The 23209-nt window shown below is 37.4% G+C and overlaps 1 protein-coding gene across 1 annotated transcript; it reads right to left on the reverse strand.

Annotated features, from left to right (window-relative positions):
* Positions 1 to 849: 849 nt before the first annotated feature.
* LOC105233166 (transcription elongation factor SPT6) lies at positions 850 to 21942 on the reverse strand. The gene is made up of 6 exons (XM_011215146.4): positions 21783 to 21942; positions 21640 to 21724; positions 17933 to 18129; positions 7693 to 7806; positions 5899 to 6053; positions 850 to 5632 (listed from the first exon to the last, which is right to left on the reverse strand). The coding sequence occupies exons 1-6, from the start codon at positions 21819 to 21821 to the stop codon at positions 1009 to 1011; spliced, it is 5214 nt and encodes a 1737-aa protein (XP_011213448.3). The 5' UTR covers positions 21822 to 21942; the 3' UTR covers positions 850 to 1008.
* Positions 21943 to 23209: the final 1267 nt, after the last annotated feature.

The raw sequence follows: 23209 nt of genomic DNA on the forward strand, positions 1-23209 counted from the left end.
AATAATTAGAGGGGGGAGAGACAGATGTAAAAAAAAACTGGCGCATCCTGGTGACATTGACCCCGACTCTCCTGGTGGTCTGAAAAAAAAAATCAAAAGAAATTCTTAATCAGAAAGGATGCTGTTATAGTTCCTACCTCAGGGAACACGATTTTTTTTTTTTTTTGAAAAATGGCGACTGCCTGAAAATAAAAATCATTGTTTACGCTTTTTTTGAAATTCCTGAATTTTTTTTAAATATTAAAAACAAAAATTTTGACACGGCGCTGGTAGGAACGATAAAGGATTATATAAAGAAGGTTCACACAAAATTTCAAGTAAATCGGTTGTATAGAACTTGAGATAATGCCGGTACCGTGTGGAAAAAAGTAGTTTCGAGAAAAACGCGTTTAAAAAAGTGAGTCAAACCGAACCGGGCTAGGTACTGCGTCACTAAAGTAACTGTAGCTCTTAAAATAATTTTAATTTTTAAAAATCCTTTGAAGGATATGTTCTTAAGGGTCTAAACTTTAAATATATGAAAAAAAATTGAATTTTTCAAAATTCTAGAGTAGAATACCCCCTTCAGATTCTGTTAAACGAGGCCAACGTACAGAAATTTAGTAATAGTAGTAGCCTTATTGTTATCCTTTTATATATTGATTGCTTTCCTTTGCAAAAGGGTTATCTGCGTTAGACTTCCGTAAATAACAATTCTATCAGCAAATAGAGGTGTACCTTTTAAGTACGGTTTATACTATTATAATATAACTTATATATTAACGATGTTTACACAACTTTAAGAAAAGAAATTCTTTTACCCTTAATAAAATTTGAAAAAAAATCTATATTTTTGAATAAAACAATATATTGCCGCTAACATTAAACCGTTTATATTTCGTTTTAGTCAAGTTATAATGGTAAACGTTCGAACTAAAATTATGAAATCTAATGCAATACAATGTATAGGCAATTGAGCGTGTCATCATAAAAAAATAGTTTTTAATTGGTATGATATAATAAAATATGTTAATTTTCATCGTACAGAGGTGTCGCGTCGCCCAAATTCATAGAATGAGGAGAAGTATTTGTACGAGGTGTACTTCGAATCGACCGTGGGCTCTTATGATCCCTTAAACGATAATGTTCATCTGAGAGTTTATTAAACGCAGATGACATGTCGCTGGCTGTTGGAATCGCATAGCTAACGCCTCTTAAGAAATCATTCCCAACTGCTCGAGAAATATTTGGGGTAGGATGTACTGGCTTACGTCTGGCCCATGATTCGGACGCCATTTGCCATTCTGCGCTCTCCTTTTGGGAAGAATAAATGTGGTTTTTGGTTGACTCTAATTCCAATCTAGGGGAAATTCCATGATATAGATGGTTATCCTTAGGCTGCTTAAGGTTTACTGAACGATGATAATTTAAATTTGAGGTCGAAGAATTGGGACTGGGGGTATTATGCGAGTAACGAGGTGTTTGTGAAGAGTGTGGCGTATTATATGGGGTCATGAAAGGTGTTTGTCCGCTAGGGGTATACGGTGTATTAACATATCCGCCTTGATATCCAGGAGTATTTGGATAATGAGGTGTATGCATTGTTGATGATTGCGATATATGTTGATCCGATATTCGTGAATCAACGTTTCCTCTAGGAGTATCATATCCTGAAGTTCTGACGCTACCCGAAAGATTTGGAGTAGAAATAGGAGTGTTCGCAATTATGGGGTCTGAATAATGATCTTTAAACCATTTTAGAAGAGAATTCAGTGAGTCAAATATTTGACCTCTAAAACGAAAGCCTTCCGGTACAACAGTGACGTATTCGTGTCTGCACTTAGTTTTAGGCAAATACGACAATAAAAATTTTCCGGGATAAGATTTCGATGCTGATATAAAGTAATGTATTTTTTTAGGGTCTTTAGTTTTTTCTTCTTTCAGCAATTCTTCCATTTTATCTTTGTGGCCACCACCTGTGTCTCTATAATATTTATAGGTAAGAAGTTCTCGCGCACATGCAGCCATGGGGTTTACATGTCTGGCAATAATTTCATCTAGATCTTCAAATTCTTCATTTCCAATCCATAGGCTTTGGCCCAAACTGAAAGCATTTTCCTTCCCTTCTTCTCGAACATCTATGTGTTGATAAATTCCCGAGGTAACTTTCCATGTTACAGTTAAATGATCTGATCCCTTACTAGATGGCCGTACAATAACTTCTCCTTGGTCCATATTTTCCATAATTTTAACAACTTCTGCATATGATTTGTTGTGGAATGATGGATGAATAATAACACGTTTTACGTATTGCTGCTTTGATCTCACTTGTTTCTGCTCATTTTCTTTTCGGTTGTCCTTTTCTTCCTTTTCATAGTCATAAAACGCATCTTTACGAGGTCGCCACTCATGATTTTTATCCATCAAGTCAGAGCTTTTTGAGGAGCAATCGACGGAAAACCTTTCTACATCAATTTTAATGATACGTACATGTATTGCTTGCCCAATTTGAACTCGATCCTCCGGATTCAATACATGTTTGTCTGATAGGTTTTTGATGTGGATGAATCCAGAAAGCCCATTATCTAACCGCAGTTTAACACCAGTAGCTTGTCCAGGGCAAGCACCTGCATCAAAATGATTCCATACCTCGGATAGTTCGGGGAAGTCGTCCTTTAAACAGAACGGGCATTGCCAATGCCCAGTTTCGTCATTTCTTACGGGATTGGCTTGATCAAGTTGATCCCCTTGGGGTTTTTTGTGAGATATTCCTGAAACCGTAGCCAGCACCATTTTCCCAACATAAAATGACTCAGGTGTTTCCTTGGTTAGCATATCGAACAACTCCTCAGAATTTGCAGATCGATAAGGTGTTCTCAAGTCTTTATATAAAGCATTTAGTTCTGTACGAATGTCATACAGAGTTATACTTTTATTTCCAAATCCTTGTCTTTCTAACTCCACAGCAAATGCATCTAAATCAAGATCTTTAAGTCTTTCCGGAGATTCAAGAATTTCCTCTAAAGCGCCTGCAGGATTAGCTTCTTCATCATCATACTCCATTGCATCGATAGCCATTTTTCTGGCCCATTCATATGTTTCCGGATGTATTCTTGAACCATCCAAAACTTCAACATAGGCTTCTGTACTATCACCAAGTGAACTTGTATCTATTTTAATAAAACCCGAACAATTTATAAATACTTTTGGTCCTAAATGACACAAAGTCACCAATTGAGTACGATTTTCCAACCTTTGATTGGACTGTTTCAGTAATTTTATTAACGCTTGTCCCTTTCGTGGACCCAATCCACAAATAAATTGCACTAAGTTTTGGGTATAAGAGTTTTGAACTGTTAAATTTATATCTAATCCAACTTCATTTGTACGATTTATAAATTCTATATACAAGTATTCTAACATATCTTCTTTTGCTAATTGCTCTTGCAATGTATGATATCGCAAGCACAGTATTTCTTCATCAGCGCTGCACAATTGCGAATATTCAACAAGCGGATCCTGCATTTTTCTTGCTATTGATACTGCTTGTTTTAATAAATCTGGATATTCTTTAAAATCAGAAGCTCCTTTTTTAGAATTTGCATAAATCTTAGCCAGTTCATTGTCAACTATTTCCACAGCAATCATGGGAAATTGATCCTCTTCGGATAGTTCTTTAATTAATTCCTGCACGTCGTTTTTTAACATCTGGGCTTCTCTGGACTCACCCCCAATTGCAATAATATGGGGCTTTTTATTTTGGATAAATTCTTTCAAATTTTTTAAATCCGATATTTTAAAATTTTTTTCATCGGGACGATATGAATTCTTGCGTTTTAAAATATGTGGTAATCGAAGATAATCGCTAACATCGCCTTCAACTGTTGTTATAGCACAAAATGCAGCCTGGGAATAATCTGGGACATATGCTATACCCATCGCTCTGATTCCTTTATTATAACTCCAATCGTCATACATATATTCATCAGCAATGTCAGGGCGATATGGTGCCACTTTCAACCAGTTCGCTAGTTTCATACAGCAAGATTTCAAAACAAACTGTTTCGCTTCATTTAGAAGTACTGTTTTCAATTCTTTACGTAATTCTGGAATAACCATAATTTTTAATGCAAGCTCAACGCATTCGGCTCGTAACGAGTTCCATTCTTGGACCACTTTTGAAAATTCATCACGCTGATAAAGTTGTTTAGCTTCATCAATATACGAATTTGAAGTATTACCATCTATATGATCAGAAATTGTTATTTCAATTAACTTATCTTCTTCGGCCATAGAAAGTCTCAAAAATTGGTCTCCAACTAAATCCTTTACAGGCTTTTTCGCTAAGTATTTCATGGTATAACAGGGGTGGTTTTCATCAATTTCTTTCAACCCCTTTTTGGTGGGCTGGATATCTATTTTAGCACGTTCAAAAAAAACTTCTCGAACAGACTTTTTAAGGAGAGGTTCTCTAGAGAGTTGTCGAGCAACAACGAATTTAGCAGCATGTACAACTTCTTCAACAGTTATAAATTTTGGACATAAATATTGCTTAGCAATATCGAGTGGAGCAGCTGTTTCCTGCTCCACTTCATGGCGTTGATAGCTGTCTCTTAAATTTTCTGCATAATGTTCCGGTGTTAATCCAAATCTTTTGGCAAATCCACATATGCCTGCTTTACGACACATTGCATAAGGACCTGAATCCTTTGCTTGTTTTAATTGTTCTTCTCCTTCCTCAACCTCTTCCTCAAAATCTGCAACCATATCTTCGCCATCTTGTTGACTTTGGCGAAGTTCTTCTCTAGCAAGTCGTTTTCGTTCTCTTTCTATTTTTTTAATTTGTTCTTGCATTTTAGGTATTTCATGTGAATAATGCAGCAAAAAATGCATATGAACATCTTTTAATTCCTCCATTGTCTGTACTTCCTTTAACCTCTCTAAATCCTCATCTAAAAATATTCGGAAATCGCTGGTCGTGGGATTGTCACCCTTTGTATCTATACTCGATCTTTGAAAGTCACGCATTTTTTCAAATAACAGTTTTAATTTTTTCTTCCTACTATAAAGTTGACACCAACGTTCATCATAATAATATATCTTCCACAAATCTTCACAACTTAGTTCCGGTTTTACATATTCTTTCCTATAAAAAGCTATGAATGGTACCTCCAATTGTTGATTTCTAATAAATTCCAAGGTTTGCTTAATTTTTCCGACAGCACTGATTGGTTTCTTATGTTTGTCACGACTTGCGTCCAAAGATTCTTGTTGTGAGACCGTTGGCTTGCAAAACGCCTGTTTATAAATCCACTCTGCTTCATCGTCTAATTCAGATGAGCCCTCTGCAACAGGCGTTACCGGAACTTGTCTTAACTGCATTCTTTCTGGTATGTCAGTCTTTCGGATGTCGTTATCCAAATCAGTGAAGTGACCACGCTTGAGTTCACTTGGTTCATATAGATCGAATATAGTTTTCTTGGAAACTTTTTTTTTGGGCGGTTTCTTTTTACTTTTGCTTCGATCTTCTTCAGGAATATCTTCATCGTATTCCTCGCCTTCCGATTCATCTTCATATTCATCTTCGTCATATTTTGCAAAGTCATCGTAATCAAAATCAACTCCAAAAATGTCCTGACCTTCTTGCAATGATCTATGGATATAACAAAACATTAAATAATTACTTAAACATTGAAAAAAATATATGTATATATAAATAATTTAAATATATATATGAAAAATTTGTATGACAAATATACTAGATATTCTATATTTTAATATAAAAAGTGTTCAACAAATTTTTAAAATTATTTTTCAGTTTCAGATATTGGGTTTGAAACCATTTACTTCCCACTGAGTTTGATTTATACGATCGTGTAAATTATATTTCTATTAATTCTGTGTTTATTGTTTACATACGCGTCAGTAAAGATCGGTCTTCGCTTTTTCTTTTTCTCCGCAATCGGACGTCCTTCATCATCGACAATAAAATCATCTGCATCCGAATCAGATTCTTCTTCCTCTTCATAAGTGTCATGATCTTTTTGACTTCGTTCAGACCGCCTTTCCAAGTTCTGCAAGTGAAAATTTAGAATACACTTTAAATATGTATAATTATATGTTTAATCAACGTTCTTATAATGCGAATAACTTTTATGAGTCGAATATTAGTGCGCTTAAATGAATATCAAATGCCTAAAAACATAAAATTTTGTAATTTTAATAATTATCGTAAGGCGGTTGTTCCGAAAATAAATTCATAATGCATAATAATTACAATATTCCATAGGTTTGTGTATTATTAGGTACTTAGACATTTTGAACAGGTGTACTATACTGAGGGCTAGACTCAATGAACCATTTATAAGATTTTAATTTAACACAAACTAGTACACAGGCTTTGAGATCTTTATCAAACATGACTATACAGGAAGATCTCTCATTGTCTTAATACGAGCACGTATTACACCTTCTTTAGCTATATAATTCATAACGTAATAACATAACATTTAGGAGAAGGAAATTTATAAAAAGTAAAATGAAAAAGAAGAAAACAGACTCCTTAGAGAAAATAAAATCAATTAATAACGAGACAAAGTTCATTTCTTTAAATCTTTAAAATCAAACACCATTCGTAAAGCGAGTCTTCTATAATTGTACCTATTTATGCTCTTAAAGCAGTGCTAGTCCTAAGAGGTTACATACAATACTAAGTAATGCATTTCAACAGACCAATTTTAGTTCATTATTCTTAATGGAATAAACTTCGATCCTAATGTCCTATCCCAGCTCTTTTATCAAGGCAATTGAAATCCGCCATTGAAAATCATCATCAAAACAAAATTGTTTATGAAAGTAATTCTAAATATTTACTATTTACTTTCTTTTGACGAATTAAAATCACGTTGACGTAGAGTTTTCTTTCGGCTGACTCCACTGGATCTAGAGGTTTTGAATAAATATGACTATCTCCAAAGTGAAAATTTAACAAGGAATAATAGTCCATTATGTTACACAAGATAGTATATGTAAGTGTAAAAAGACAAAATGACTGAAAAAAATAACTTTGAAAATTATTTACTAGTTTTAAAATCTTTGTCCTTATAATACATTATATTAACCCTTCTAGTGCCGGGAGCCGATATATCGGCCCGCGCCTTGTAGCGGTTTACTACTACTACTACTACTACCTTTGTATTTTTTATAATTTTCAAATGAGTTCGAAAAAAACTAGTGCCATTGTTTAGTTCTGTATTTGACTCACAATACGCAGCTTTTTGAATCATGTAAATATTGTTTTTCGATTCGTTTTAACTAGCATTTTTCCGAACGCTTGTAAAACTGTGAAATGCGGCCGATTTTTTCGCATAGGCACCTGTATTTCACCCGGCACTAAAAGGGTTAAAAGATTATCTAAAACATTAAATTCTTGCTTTCAGGTCACTATTTTAAATACATTCCGTATTGTAACAATAGAAAAAAATTGTTGTAATTTTTTAACACAAAAATGGATAAAATTTAATTTTACTCCGACAAAATTAACATCGAACCTTAAAATACGAATTAATTCTTATAAATTTTTGAATTTATAGCACAAAAACTATACATTTTTTACACAACATAGTATAAACCTCTACAATCTACTTAGGTGTTGGTAATGCATTAAATCCCATAAAAATTCAACTTGGAAAACAATTCCAGAACAATACCTACTTCGTCTTCTTCATCAAAGAGTTGTTCAGCAATAGCTTCTCTGGCTAAGCCTTCATCCACATGCTCTTCTTCGCCATCACTTTCTTGAATACGCCGGAGCCGCTTAAAACGTTTCTGAAAAAAATTATTTATGCAATAAATATAAATACGTTTATGTGTTATTTTTTAACTAATTGCAGTCATAACATTTGAGTAATCATACAACTAATCTTACGATAACTGCCTTCGCTTCTCACTTCTCCAACTGCAAATCTGGAAATAAAATAGCCTAATTTCGATTGTTACAAGGTTTGCTTTTCTACATATGCTTAAATGGAGATCCCCTACAACCGTGGCGATATTGCCTTTGCTAAGATCACTGGGAGTCCTTAGGTCCAGGCATAGAACGCAAGAGGACATCAAAAAACCCATTCGCTTCGCAATCGGATCAAATTGGTAAGGCCCCTAGTACGCTAATCAGCTTTGTCATGCACTTAACTAGTTTTGAGCGCATAGTCGGTGAGCTCAAATTCAGTTTAGGCGCTCGGCTATCAGAGTGAATGCACATTTTTGAAGGAAGTTGAACTTCGGAGCAAAAGTAGTCTGGTAGCTTGAATCTAGAGTCGATGGAGAGCTTCCAACAGAAGATTCCATCTCCTACCTTCCCTCTTTCTTTAGCCCATCCGTGAAAGAATCTTTGGTTGTCCCGTTAGGATGGTAATGTTCACAGAAGTTGTCATCGAGGTCATCCAACGGTAGGCCCAGGTAACGGTCTGTTCCGACGGGGTTGGACCATATGGAGAGGGGTGTCAGATGTGTAGGCTTAGGTAGGCATGCAAATAGGTGGTTAGTGTCATGCGGGGACTGGATATATGGTGGCTATGTCGGTGTCTATTTTGGGCAAATAAGAGTTTAACCTGCTGCAGTATCCAGAAAGAAGCTGCGCAAGGGTCACTTTAGATTTTCGCGGCAACCCGAGTTCTTCGTCTGCAATGGTTGGCGGTTTGACTCCAAGAACACCATTCACTGCAAGGAAGTCGAATGGCATTCAGTCGTGCCAGAGTATTTTTTTACAATGGAAACGATTTAATATCCTGCAGTGATAAAATGATTACTTTCGGAAGGTGTAGCACCAAAAGAGATTCACGAGCGAATGTTAAAAGTGTATAATGATTGTTCATGTACAATTAGAACATCAGAAAAATGGGTAGCTGAATTTTAACGGGGTCGTAAAAGCCTGAAGACGATTCACGTGAAGGACGTCCAAAAAGCGCATCAATACCAGAAATCATAGCCAAAATACAGGTTTTGGAAGATCGTCGATTAACTGAGAAAGATTTAGTAGACGCTACACATATCATTAGGCAGTGTGAGCCATATTTTAAGTGAAATTTTGGGTTTTAGAAAGCTGTGTTCACAATGGGTGCCACATTTGCAAACAATGGAACAAAACACATTCGAATGTGACTATCCTAGCGTTCTAAAAAGGATAAAGTGGATTTTGTGCGGCGATTCATCACTACGGATGAGACTATGGTCTATCATCATGATCCTGAATCAAAACAAGAAGGTTAAGGCAAAAGTTTTTTAGATGCTAGAGGAATCTTATTTGTGAATTACTTGCAAACTTGTAAAACAATTAATTCTAAATATTATTGCAACCTTTTTGAAGGAAAAATTCCTGAAAAATACCCGGTATGCAGGAAAAAAAACCATTTTCATCACAACAATGCACCGTATCACAAAAGCATTTTGACAATAGCTAAAATCCATGAATTTAAGTTCGAATTGTCGGAGCATCCACCGTCTCGGCGGCGAGCATTTTGACAATAGCTAAAATCCATGAATTAAAGTTTGAATTGTTGGAGCATTCAACGTATTCACCAGATTTGGCCCTCAGCTTCATCAAATGAAGGGGTCATATCGGCAGTTGAAGCGTATTTTGCAGACCTTCCGGATTTTCACTTCAGGCATAGGATCCACAGATTGGAGGATCGTTGGAGCAAGTGTATTAATGTTCAGGGAGATTATACTGAATAATAAAGTGTATTTTGAATCATAAAATGGTATTTTTCTTATCAGACGACAAAACTTATTGAACAACCTGGTATATACACTGCTGGTCAATAGGTTAGACGCATGTTCATCTTCTGATCGATAAAAACCAAGTTAATTGTTCCATAAAACGTTGGCACCCCACATAATGATTCCACCTTCTCGGTTGTGGTTCCGCAAAACGTGATAATAGTATTGAAAGCTAACAGGACCATCTAAATTAAAACGTGTTTCATCAGTAAAGACAACCGAACGCCAATCATTAAGTCGAGTGCCAGATTGAACAGTCCCCGTCATGTATTCTTTCGCGAATCGAATCGAGTCGTTTTTCTTTGCGTAGTTCATTCAGGTGTTTTTTTATTATTTTTAAACGGTATAGGTGTTTTGCATTTCTGATTACTTAATCTTAGCTGCAGACTTAGTCGAATTTGGAGCAATTATGGTTTACGCAAGATAAAGAAATGTAAAGTGCGTATATTTCAATAGCCAACCGAAAACGCACGTGATTGCCATAGACATTTCCGGAATCTTCGAGTGTACAGTAATTTTTTCGCAAAACAATTTATTTTTCGGACAAGATTCGAACTTTGATAAGAAAAGCATTTTGGACAATAAGATCAAGCATGATTAAATACAACAATTAAAAAAAAAGTGCGTCAAAGCTAAGACCACCAGTGTATATTTATTTAAATATGCTGGGAGAGTATTGAGAACAGTCATATTTCGTTTCTTATTAACTTATATTATAGTTGGGTCTTAGATTCACTTAGATATGATAAATTTAAAATAATTAACTTAAATGATATACATATGTATGTGTATGTGATCGAAGCCGCACAATTTTATATATAAGGGGTATGAAGGAGAAACGAAAATGGTTTTATAAGGGATTAAGGATTTTGACCACGGTCTAGACTGATTTCATTCATATTCATTGCTAAACCACATTCTACAAGGTGGTAGTGTTGACCCGATTTTATTCCACTTTATTACGACATTATACCTCCTAATCCAGGGTGTTATGCGGCTCCCGTGCCCATTGGATGATTTGCAGCCAGGAGGTAAATTCAGCTGTATTCTAACGGAGTCTTCCCAACACCGGGCCGAATTGGGAAGTAACGGTGGCCTTACCGCGTCATGAGGCTCTGGCGCGGCGGACCTTTGAGTTCCTCTTAAAATACATAGACCCGACAGCTCACCTCGTTGAGCCAAAAATACAACTACGACCAACGCAGACGACAATGGACAACGGAAACAACAGCGGTACTGTTGCAGGCAAGGGAGGCTCAGGGGCTAAACGCAAATTTAGTTTCCTGGACGCCCTATCACCTGATGAGCGAGTGTTGTTTGAGGAGGAGGAGGCACAGGGGAAGACTGACCCTTCTACCACCAGCACGTCGTCTAGATGGGAATGATGACCCTCGTAGGAAGGGTGCGAGCGGTGCCAGCTTAAAATGGTACCTTAGGCACCTCCAGGAGGGAAGAACTCCTGAAGCGGCCCACTCACGACAAATTTGTTTGACAAATCTGTTTGAAGACGGTAGAGCACTCACGACAAACCGATTTGACAAACTTTATTTCCATTGTGTGCTTCGCGGAGTGAACATGTCTGAATATAACGCGGATGATGTAATTGCGCTGCTAGTAATACACCAGTGCATGAAGCGAAAAAAGCCAAATGCAAAAAAATAAAAAAATAATGAAGAAAGAATGGATGAAAGAGTGGTTATGTGAGAGATATAACCACTCACATGTAAAACTATTAAATTCAATGGAGCTGACTGCTTCTGACGATTTTAAAAACTTCCTCAAGATGGATTCCAAAACGTATATGGACCTCTTTACTGCAGTCACTCCTGTAATAAAAAAGGAAGACACAGGAATGCGTGAAGCGATTACAGCAAATGAAAGACTCTCCGCAACATTGAGGTTCCTCACAACTGGACAAAGTTTTGAGGATCTCAAATTCTTAACAAAGATTTCCCCACAATCTTTAGGCAGAATAACAATTGAGACGTGCATAGCAATAATTTCATCATTAAAATCGTTTATTACGGTATGTAAAAAATAATATTATTTATATTCTTTGTTATCGCTGTTGGAACGAGTTTGTTGGAGTTATTATTTCCTGAGATATAACTCTCACAGATTGATGTTCTGGAAAAATTTCCTCGGATGGAAGCATTTGCAAACTAAGTAGCAAAGACGAAAAGCTTGATTCGTTAGTTGGAGTTGAGTTTGCAAATCTTTGAACAACAGGATACCTCAATGGCTGCATTCCAAGGTTAAGGCTGCTCGAAAAGGAAAGATGATTCAGCTGACCGTGCATTAGAGTGTCGTCAATTATGCGCTTGGCAAAATTTTTTTGTTGTTCGTTCATTTTGGGATATAACATGGACCATCCTGCAAAAACGTCTGATTCATCCCTTTTCGACGGTTTATTCATTTTGTCCAAATGTGCAACAGCTTTTTCCAAAAATTCCGAGCCATCATATTTTCGTTTTTTTTTTAATGAGAGGGCTGAAAGATTATAATAAATTCCCTTTAATATTCCAGATTCCAAGTAATGCAGAAGAATGGAAAGTAATTTCTGATGATTTTGAGAAAAAGTGGAATTTTAACAATTGCATTGGGGCCATCGACGGCAAGCATGTGCACATTAAAAAAACCGTCAAAATCTGGGTCTTTCTATTTTAATTATAAGAAGAGTTTTAGTATTGTGATGATGGCGGCGGTCAATGCAAACTACGAATTCATATCAGTGGAAGTGGGAACAAAAGACAGAGCATTAGATGCAGGTGTTTTCGCGCAATCCAAGTTGAAGTATTTATATGATGAAGGGCTTCTATGTTTATCTGAGCCGGAAAAGCTACCACTGTCCGACGATATATTTCCATTCGTATTCGTAGGGGATGATGCATTTCCTCTCTTGAAAAATCTAATAAAACCGTACAGCCGCTCTAATTTATCGATCGAACAGCAAATCTTTAACTACCGACTTTCTAGAGCTCGACGTATTGTAGAAAACGCATTTGGCATTTTAGCCAGCCGTTTTCGAGTATTTCACACTGATATAATGTTGAATCCAGAAAAAGTCACATTAATTGCAACTGCCTGTTGCTATTTACACAATTATTTAAAAGTAAAAAATGAGTCAATTTATTTGAGAAACTCCAACGAAATGGATACTGGGATTATTACAAATGACTATTTGACAGATTTGGAGCCGACAAAGTGTACCAACTCTTCCAACAACGCCAAGCATGTTCGCGATAAATTTTGTAATTACTTTAGTACTGTTGGTGCAGTGCCTTGGCAGAATAAATTTGTATAAGCTCAATCAACTTTTGTAATAACTCCAATTTTTCTCAAAATAAAGAATTATTGCTTCTCATGATCTACGAGTATGTGCTTACTTTTTCAATATCGATAGATTCGTCGAATGAGCAAAATCCATCTGTTTGCATCTCTTGGTCACCCAAAAATTCCAACTTATTGAAGTACCATAGATTTGGTACATATATTTCCCCAGCACCTGCCCCAGACTTTTCGCTCTTGCGTACCTTCACCAATTCACGTCTATATGCAGTGCGTAAACAATTCACTTTTTTTTTCACTGCGTCAATTGTCGCATCCTTATCAATTTCTTTATATTTCGAAAGTAAATTTTTTCACGACTTATCTTTTTGGCATTTATTCTTATAATTTTCACTTTTGCATTGCCATAAGGCCGGTTCATTTTTAAATAATTCAATAAACTCTTCCAAAAAATTTTTGCTCACGCTTGCCATTTTTTTATCCGCTGATGTTTACTCTACAAAAATTTCAACCAACTGACCAAATGTTTGCAAACCACGCCACTCACGACAAATGAATCCACAAATCGGTTGTTAGTATTTGAAATTTGTCAAACCTTCAATCCGTTTGACAACATGCCCACTCACGACAAAAAACAGATTTGACAAACAAATTTGTCGTGAGTGGGCCGCTTGAGGAAGCCGAAAGGAGGAACAGGGTCAGAGGCGATAGTGCCTCCCCGGTCTCGAAGGTGCGTAAAGGCGCAAATACCGCATCCAGCAGTAAAAGGAGCAGCGGGGTTCGGGGTGGTGTACCTGTCAACGCAAATCCAACCGTTAGGACGTAGCATAAAGACGGCAGCCAAATCACGCCACAGGAGACACCAAACTCCAAAGCAACGGGGCAATTACACCCAGGTAACTGGAGGCCAACTCTCCGCACCGAATCCACCTCGGGTAGCTGAGAGACAGCGCAGATAAGCGGATGCCTTGAAAGGTATACGGATGGCTGTGCTGCCTCTGAGCTCAAGATCTTCTCATGGAAGAGGTGTACAGGGGTTGTAAGGACCCGCTAGCCTTCCATGGGGTATACTTCAAGGGCGGGTTCATGCCGATCGACTGCAAGACGAAGCAAGTGTCTACTGACTCGGGAGATCGCTCCCAAGCTAGCGGGCTGGGAAGGCCCAATTCTTTGCGTCAGGAGGGGGAAGGACATCCCGATTGCCTTAGGGCTCGTCAGGAACCAAAACAGAGAGATCAATACCTCGGCCTGGCGAGTGGTCGATAGCAAAATTGATGGTTCCGGATGGAGGTTGAACTTGTGCATGGACGACGAGCCCTACAAATTCGTCCGGAAGGAGGGCTTCCGTCTGAGCTATCGGTTTAGCACGGTAGTCATGAGGCCCTACAAACCGAAGACTACCGAAAAGGAAGACGAGAAGATGCAGGTACGTCCCAGCACCAGGTCGGCCGAGCAGGTTGCAACTGCGGAGGCCACAGTGGAAGTCCCAGCGGTGGAGCCGACTGTGGGAGAGGGGGTGCTACCCTCTACCCAGGAGCTCCTGGAGGAACTTGAGGACCTAGTTGGTACTGCGAGGGACGAAGCAGATAAGGACCATTTCCTCATTGAACCGAGTATGGAAGTAGCCAAGGTGAACCTGCATCACGCGGCGCCATCATCCGCTGTAATCGTGATCAGGTTCTCGGCGGATAACCTGGGCATCCTGTTAATACAGGAGCCGTGGGTCTATAAAGGAGAGGTCACGAGCAACAGGAGGGAAGTGCTGGACATCACCCTGAGTCACGAACTCATGTCGGAGGGTGTCGTCAGAACCCTCACTGTCAGACCACAAGATCTTGAGATTTGGGCTAGGGGTGGAGGTCATGCGAATGCCCCTAAACCTATCCCCAAAAACACAAGGGGACGGGAAGTCGGTCAGAGCTACAACGGCCCTGGGACTGGAGAGCAGGCTATCTGCGCTCACAAACGCGTATCACTGCAGCTGCCCCCTAAAGACGATCACCAAAGGACGCAACTGCCCCTGGCGATCTAGAAATTTCTCGGAACTAAGGGGTACAAGTCAGAGTGGGAGCTATGTTGCCTTTTTGAGCTCCTGGGGACCGTGGAGGATCTCTGTTGGCCACTAGGGGTGAGTGGCGGCGCAGGGCAGATTGCACAGCCGTAGAGCCTAGTGTCGTAGTATTGCGTAGGCAACATGGGGCCACGTAACTCGTGGTCCACTCCCTGTGAGTCTTAAGGTCTGAGCAGGACTTAAGATGGCTCCATTCATTGCATGTATTACCCCGACCGAGGTGGAGTTTGGATGGAGCTTTTTTGCGCAAACGCAGCAGAAAAATTCCTCCAGACACGGGTTGGAATTAATGCCAGCACGAGTCAGGAGGATACGGAGCAACCCTGCTGTAAGGTATTGCTCCAATGACGACAAACACAAATTAACAGTCACCGATCCAAACGGGGTTAGATCGCCGAAATAACAGCCCTTGGCCGGAAGAAATCCGAGTCAATTCCGGTGCGTAGAACCGGCTGTCGTGGGCCGCGAGATACGCGAGTGACTCTAGTGTAACTTAGTTCTGGATATTGTAGAAGGTTAAACTTCTACTTATCCAGAATAGACCCTGACATACCATACCCAATGTATGTCCTGCATGCAACGAGTCTCCGCATGACACTGACGACCTCTTTGCATGCCCTACCACACCCACCCATCTAACACCTTTGGTCCGACCCCGTTAGATGACGTCGACGACAACACAGATAACCCTTACCATCCTAACGGGGATTGATAAGCAGGATAATTTTAAGGATTTCTGTGAGAACGTCTCCTTAACACCAGAAGCAGCTAGGCTGCACAAAGATCTGACCAAGGGGGAGGCGAAAACAGATTTAGCGATTAAGAAATGTGATGGTACTTATGCGACCAATGCGGAGGAGAAAGTAAAATACTTGGGTCTCATGCTGGATTCCACGTTGTGATGGAAACAGCATGTTGACCTGACCATGGTCAAAGACACAAAGGCACTGATGGTGTACAATCCACTGGCCGGTAAGTCCAAGGATTATCAGATGGTTGTACACCATGGTAGTGCGATCAATTATCACTTTTGGAGCAGTCTCGCCTGCGTCTGCATGTCAGGAGCTATGCGCACATGCCCGACAACGACACTTGAAGCCTTGCTGGAACTCACCCCGCTACACCTAGTAATTGGTCAAGTCGCCAAGCACACTCTGCTTCAAATGGCAGCAGAGGGGACTGGCAAAGGTAAAGAAATATCGTCCCAACTTATGGAAGAGCTAAGTGACGTCATACCACTGGCTCTTCTTCCCAGGGATAGCATTACCAAAATGGTGAACTTCACTAAGAAGTTTAAGATCACCCTCAGCAGAAAAGACGAATGGAGCGGCTACGCTCCCGAGCTACGATACTACTCGGGGATAGTACAAGGAGTCGGAGGACCACGTTCAAAACTCTCCATACCTATGGGTAGGTTTCCGAGCATATTCCAAGCAGAGGTAGGTTGCTATAAGTCGGTGCGTAGAGTTAAACCTCCTACGCAGCTATCGCAACTAACGTATAGCTATACCAAGCGATAGCCAAGCGGCACTCAAAGCGATCTCGTCATACGAGAGAAAATCACTATTGGTGCAGGAGTGTATAGAACGGCTGAATACTCTGGCAGAATGTAAACAAGTGCACCTTTTTTGGTTGCTAGGTCACAAAGATATCGCCGGAAATGAACTGACTGATGAGCTTGCCCGCTCTGCAGCATCCACCAACATGGTAGGACCGCACACCACAAAGGAATTGCTCCGCAAGGATGAAGCGGTAGGTAGGGAGAGACATTGGCAACAACTTCCAGGCTTGCGCCACGCAAAGTTTCTCATGAATGGTTACAACTTCAAAAGGTTTAAATATGTAATCAATCTCCCAAGGGATAAAGTAAGGTTACTGGTCGCCTTCTACACTGCCCATTGCAAGCTCAAGAAGCACTTATTCAACATGGGCCAAGCTTGTTGCGTAAATTGCCGGTTCTGTGACTTGAAGTCTGAAAGTCCAGAACACCTGCTAATTGATTGCACAGCAATCTGTATCAATCAGGACTAAGACCCTTGGATCCATGTTTCCAAATAGGGATCAAATCGTCTCAATAGCACCTAGCAGTATATTGGAATTCATCAATTTGCTGGGGCTGGTTGAGACGTTGTGAGTTAGGAGAGTGCACAATAGACCCTAGGTCGCGGTGCAATCCTCATTTATTTACCTAGTCTAAACTAATCTACCAGAAAAATATGCTCGTTGACATTCAGTACGATACCTCACATAATGACCAATATGTAAGACATAATGGGAATCGGTTGTGCGAAATTATTTACCCGAAATTATCTATTTCAGCAATATTCATTGTTATTAGAAAGAGATGCTTGCAGAATTTCATTCAGATAACTCATACATATGTATATTGACCAACATATTTGTTAGATATATGGGAGCTATGGGAAGTATTGACTCGAATCTTTCAATGTTCACAACAAGGATAGTGTGCCCCTTAACAGAAAATATACCCACTGAATTTCAATAATAAAAGTTTTCCCATTCTCTTAAGTACAAAATGAACTATAGGCCATAGGGTCAATATATTCGATAATCGGGGACTCGAAAAGTTATGGTAGATTGTGTACTATTATTTAGTTGCCGTGTTTTTTTGTAAAAAGTTTTCATTCATATATACATACAATGGTATCTTATTTGTACAGTGAAAGAATAATATTACGTTGCGAGAGCAATATGATAAGAATTTTAAACTTAAAAAACCAAGTATTCATAAAAAATATAAAGGTACAGATTTTTGCAAATAACCTAAATAGAGTATAAAAAGCTAAAAATCATTACCTTTCTTTCAACTTTTACACCTAAATTCTCCTCAATTAAGTCATAGTCATCATCTTCCAATCGATCGTCTAATTCATCATCATGTTTTTTTCTCTTTTTTGATCCTGTATCAGAATATTCTCCATCACTAGCCTCTTCTTCAATGGGATTATCATCGATCAAATCCTTCAATTCTTCACGTAACCGCTCTTCATCGTCTAAAAAGAAAATAAAATTACATACACATAGAATCATAAACCATTTAGATTTTGATTTACAACAAAAAATAAATATGTATATTTTGAATTTAAATAAAAGATGTTTGTGAAAATAGTTAGATAAATGCACTACATACATACGTAGACTTGCGGGTATTAAAGCGCACCACCATTTAAAACAAAAAAAAATTTAAACAAAAAATATCTTCTAGGTCTAGCAGGCATTGAGAAATTAATATTTTTTTTTTTGAAATTGGGTTGAACACTGTTCTGTTATAATCGTATTTTGATTGTGTATTAAAAAAGTTGTGCAGTTGTGCCAAACATTCAAATAAAATATCGCGTGACCAAAAAATCGAAAAATTTTCTTAAAGAGAACACATTTGAACTGTCCTCCTCTATCCGTACATACCCATCTTAACCCCGAAATCGGGTGATGCTATTCTAAATCGAATAAGCTTCCTCGCGAGTATCCCGACTATGATGGTCGATTCGATCACAACTGACGAAATTTACACCGAATCATGTATACAAATTACGCTGAAGCTTTGTATGGATGAAACCAACGTATGCAGGGAATAACTTGAAAAATCAAAACTATAGGCTATATTTTACAACTATTTTACGTCGAGCTCAGATCAGTTTAGGATCAATACGATATTTCTAAAACGGCTCGTGGTCATTCCGAATATGTTGAAAATTATGGACGAAAAAGCTACAAACAGTCAAATAATAAGTGTTAACATACTAATATATTATATTTGAACAAACTAACGAAAATACAATAGAAAAGAAGATTAACAAAAAGGAATTTAACTCGATAAAAACTTTATAAGCCCCGGTGTTGGACCGACCAGGGTTATTTTGTTGAAGCGTGGCCAAGGGCCGCCAACGCAAAAAGAAGTTGACATACCCTATTGGCGGGTAATAAAAAGATTTTTTGCGATAGACAACTGCAAAAATTCTTTTGGTTTTGAGTATAATCTATTTTCTTTATTTCTTTTAGTTCATTTACAAAAGATGTCAATAATTATAGATAAATAGATTTGAACAATAAGTTTAATATTGACATAAAACTATTTTTGAGCTATATAATGTAAAAAATGTGTAAAAATGGTTTATTGAAGCATTAGTGAACTTAAAAATTAAAAATATAAGTGCAAAATTAATTTAAAATCATACAAATTTTTAATTCAAATAGTGGTAATTTTCAATTTTTAAACACAAATATCTCGAAAACTATAAGTTTCCTGCGGCTATATGTTCTTGATCTAGAAAACCTCCTCTATCCGACCATACCCATTTTATTCCCGAAATCCTGGGACGGTATACTAAAGTTTTCGTATCATTCCTTATAAACGTATGTTATTATTATCGACATTTTTAATGATATATTTTATTAATTAAAAATTAGTAGGATGGATACGGATAAAGGTCTTCCAGAAAAACGTATATATCATATTTTGTTATCAGATATATGTTTTTTGTTGATTTGTAATATAATTTACAATTGAACCACCAATTGGAAGAAGGGAATAAAAGCCGTTTTTAACGAAATAGATTTTCACTCATATTAGCTCTTTTCAATCGTAAATCTAAGCGTCAGGTTGAAAAAAGAAATAAAAAGGTCAAACGCCATTGTAATACGAGTACTAGCGGCCAAAAAAAAATGTAAGTTGGAAGAAGGGAATAAATCATGGATTTATTTCTTTCTTCCAACTAACAACCTTTTGCCATACAATTAAAGGTCATTTTAATTTGACATTTTTATTCACTTAAACCGTTAGTAATAACTGAATTTGATTGGCTGGTTAGCCGGCTGCTTAGATCACGTTTTTAGCGAAATTTGCGGAGGGCAAAATAGGAACAAGGGGAAACTTTAGTATACGATCCCACGATTTCAGGGTTAAAAGTGGTATGGTTGGATAGAGCTGCTGCTCCAGATTAAGAAAATATATAATTATTGCCGCCGCAAACTTATAGTTTTCGAGATATTTGCATTTAAAGTTGAAAATTTTGCAAATTTTATTCTAGTAAATTTTCTAGTAATTATTTATTTCATATTATGCACTTTTTATGCACTTATACTTTATTACATTGTTTCTACATATTTATTTTTTTAGTAATTATTTAGTTATTTGCTTAAAATAAGCATTTTATATTTTACACAATTTTCATTCTATGCACAATAACAAAAGTATTCCGTGTTTACAGATATTAAGTGTTGCCATAATTACACATTTATCAAATGAATAAGAATGGATATAAAAACTCAAACACAGAAAACAAATACCATCTGAAATAAATTTTCCATTGTAATAAAAAAAGTTTTAAGGCTTATAAGTATGTTTAATCTAATAATTTAATAAAAGGATCATAATGATTATTTGCAATACAACAAAGGTAAAACAGGGTAAACATTAGTCCATTCGCGTCCCACTTATTTCTGCATTGGCGGCCTTCGGCCGCGCTTCGAAAAAAATGGCCCTGGTCGATCCAACACCGGGGTATGTCAGGTTTTTTTGAGTAAAAGTCCTTTTTGCGTTGGCGGCCTTCGGCCGCACTTCAAAAAAAAATAACTCTGGCCGATCCAACACCGGGGTGTATCAGGTTTTTTTTAATTAAAACTCCTTTTCGCGTTGGCGGCCTTCGGCCGCGCTTCAAAAAAATAACCCTGGCCGATCCAACACCGGGTTGCATCAGGTTTTTTTAAGTAAAACTCCTTTTCGCGTTGGCGGCCTTCGGCCGCGCTTCAAAAAAATAACCCTGGCCGATCCAACACCGGGGTGTATCAAAAATTTTGATATATCAAGAAAAAGGGCAATGATTTATGTATTTGGGGTATAGTCCTATTTTTTATTCATTTTTATTCGTTTGATAAATGTGTAATTATGGCAACACTTATTATCTGTCAACACGGAATACTTTTGTTATTGTGCATGAAATGAAAATTGTGTAAAATATAAAATGCTTATTTTAAGCAAATAACTAAATAATTACTAAAAAAGTAAATATGTAGAAACAATGTAATAAAGTATAAGTGCATAAAAAGTGCATAATATGAAATAAATAATTACTAGAAATCGAGAAATTGCAAGATAAAATTTGCAAAATTTTCAACTTTAAATGCAAATATCTCGAAAACCATAAGTTTGCGGCGGCAACAATTATATATTTTCTTAATCTGGAGCAGCAGCTCTATCCAACCATACCACTTTTAACCCTGAAATCGTGGGATCGTATACTAAAGTTTCCCCAATATTTATGGCGCTTATTAACGCAATACAAATTATACGTGCATAATATATAAAAACTACATTATATTTTTGGTTTTTAACGCGTTAAGGCATAGCTATATTAGAAAACGTGTTTTAAGCATTCATTTGTAATTACGTACATCTTGTTGGCAAGTAAAGTAACACATTGAAGTTAAGAAAGTTCGACCAAAAGCGTTTGACTCAAAACAAACTTTACACATTGATTAATATATAAAACACATTATTAACATACCTTCGTCATCTTCTTCACTACTGTCAGCAAGAGCTTTTAGCTTCTTTAATTTTTTCCTCTCATTGGTGTCTAATTCCTCCTCCTCCTAAAATAATAAGTAAGGTTTTCGTTTATCTGTATATAAACATAGAGGATATTGTTACCTCGGATTCTTCAGCTTCCGAATCCAAGAAATCTGCCATTTTATATTAATCTTTTTCGAAACAATATATCTGGCACAACACTAAATCTCTTACAAAAGTTTAATTTACACAAACATCCACGGCCAAGATGTTAAATAAGTGTCGATATTTTACAACTTCGACTCTCACATTATAATCGATTTAGACACAACGATCAACATATTTTAATAACCCAGCAAGAAAACAGATGCACAAAATATATCTTAAGAAAACATTCCATGGTTACATATCTGAAAGATTTACCCATTAAAGCGGTTATTCGGAACCAATTTTAAATGTGCACACTATGATAAGAATTTTAAAAATATATATGTATATCATTTCATTTCAAGAAACTGAAATGTATTTTGTGAATTGTGATTGAAAAATCGCAAATCGCAACTGCAATCACTTTTTGTAAATAGCAGTTCTGTGAATTCTGTGAAATGCGATAGTACTTCCATACTGTGAATTGTGATAGCAGTTCGATTATGAGCATAGCAATTGTGATAGCAGTTCACAAAAAACTGCGATTTTTTAACAATGAAGATTAGTAGGGTTACTTGCAATAACATATGTAATTGTTAAAAACATGTTTTAGGTATAGAAGATTAGTCGTTTGACATGTAATCAGAAGTTGCAACTCCTTACAAAATTTTTTAATTTAAATTTAACATTTATTTATTGTTAAAACCAAATATGAAAGCTTATGTGATGAATTTAAAAACCAAATATTGGGTAAACATTTTTTCATATTTTTATTGTTCTACTTGCGATCACAATAGTAATATAAGGTTACACTGATTTGAAAATAGCATTTACTTAAAACACAGGTATTGAAAAATCGCAATTTCGGTCATCACTACGGTTTAGTTCACACTGTCAAAAATAGATCGCATTGATATACGTGAAATTGCACACAATTGTGGCGGGATTTTTTGCCGGCGGCAATTTTTTCGGTGATGTCAGACTTTATTTTCGTGAGAACATAAACCAGCTGATCAGCGGCACCTTCCCAATTAAAGAACCGTACATTCCAGGTGCATGCCCTCAATTCGTAGTCCTTATTTCGTTTACCATGGTCGTCGTCAAAAGGGGGGTCTCTCATCCGAGGCTGTTGGTGGTTTTCATTCATTGGGGGTATTTTTTACGTGGTGGGTCCCAAGCCCAGCGCACATCCCTGTGTAGGGGATATTTCGCCTTCTCACTTTAGCTCACCTTCAAACGGATGTTCTTAGGCTACCCAGAGGATACTTGGTCAAAGACCGGAAGTCGTGAGCTGCTTGAGCCATATGCAAAAGGAATCGTTTCTGGCCCATCCCAAGTGAATGGCGATCAGAGAACTTTCCTCACTTGCGTGAACTTCTACACATGACTCCATCCTCCCATATAAAAAAGTCACACATATT

Source organism: Bactrocera dorsalis, chromosome 4, assembly GCF_023373825.1.
Source record: "Bactrocera dorsalis isolate Fly_Bdor chromosome 4, ASM2337382v1, whole genome shotgun sequence".
Taxonomy (NCBI): domain Eukaryota; kingdom Metazoa; phylum Arthropoda; class Insecta; order Diptera; family Tephritidae; genus Bactrocera; species Bactrocera dorsalis.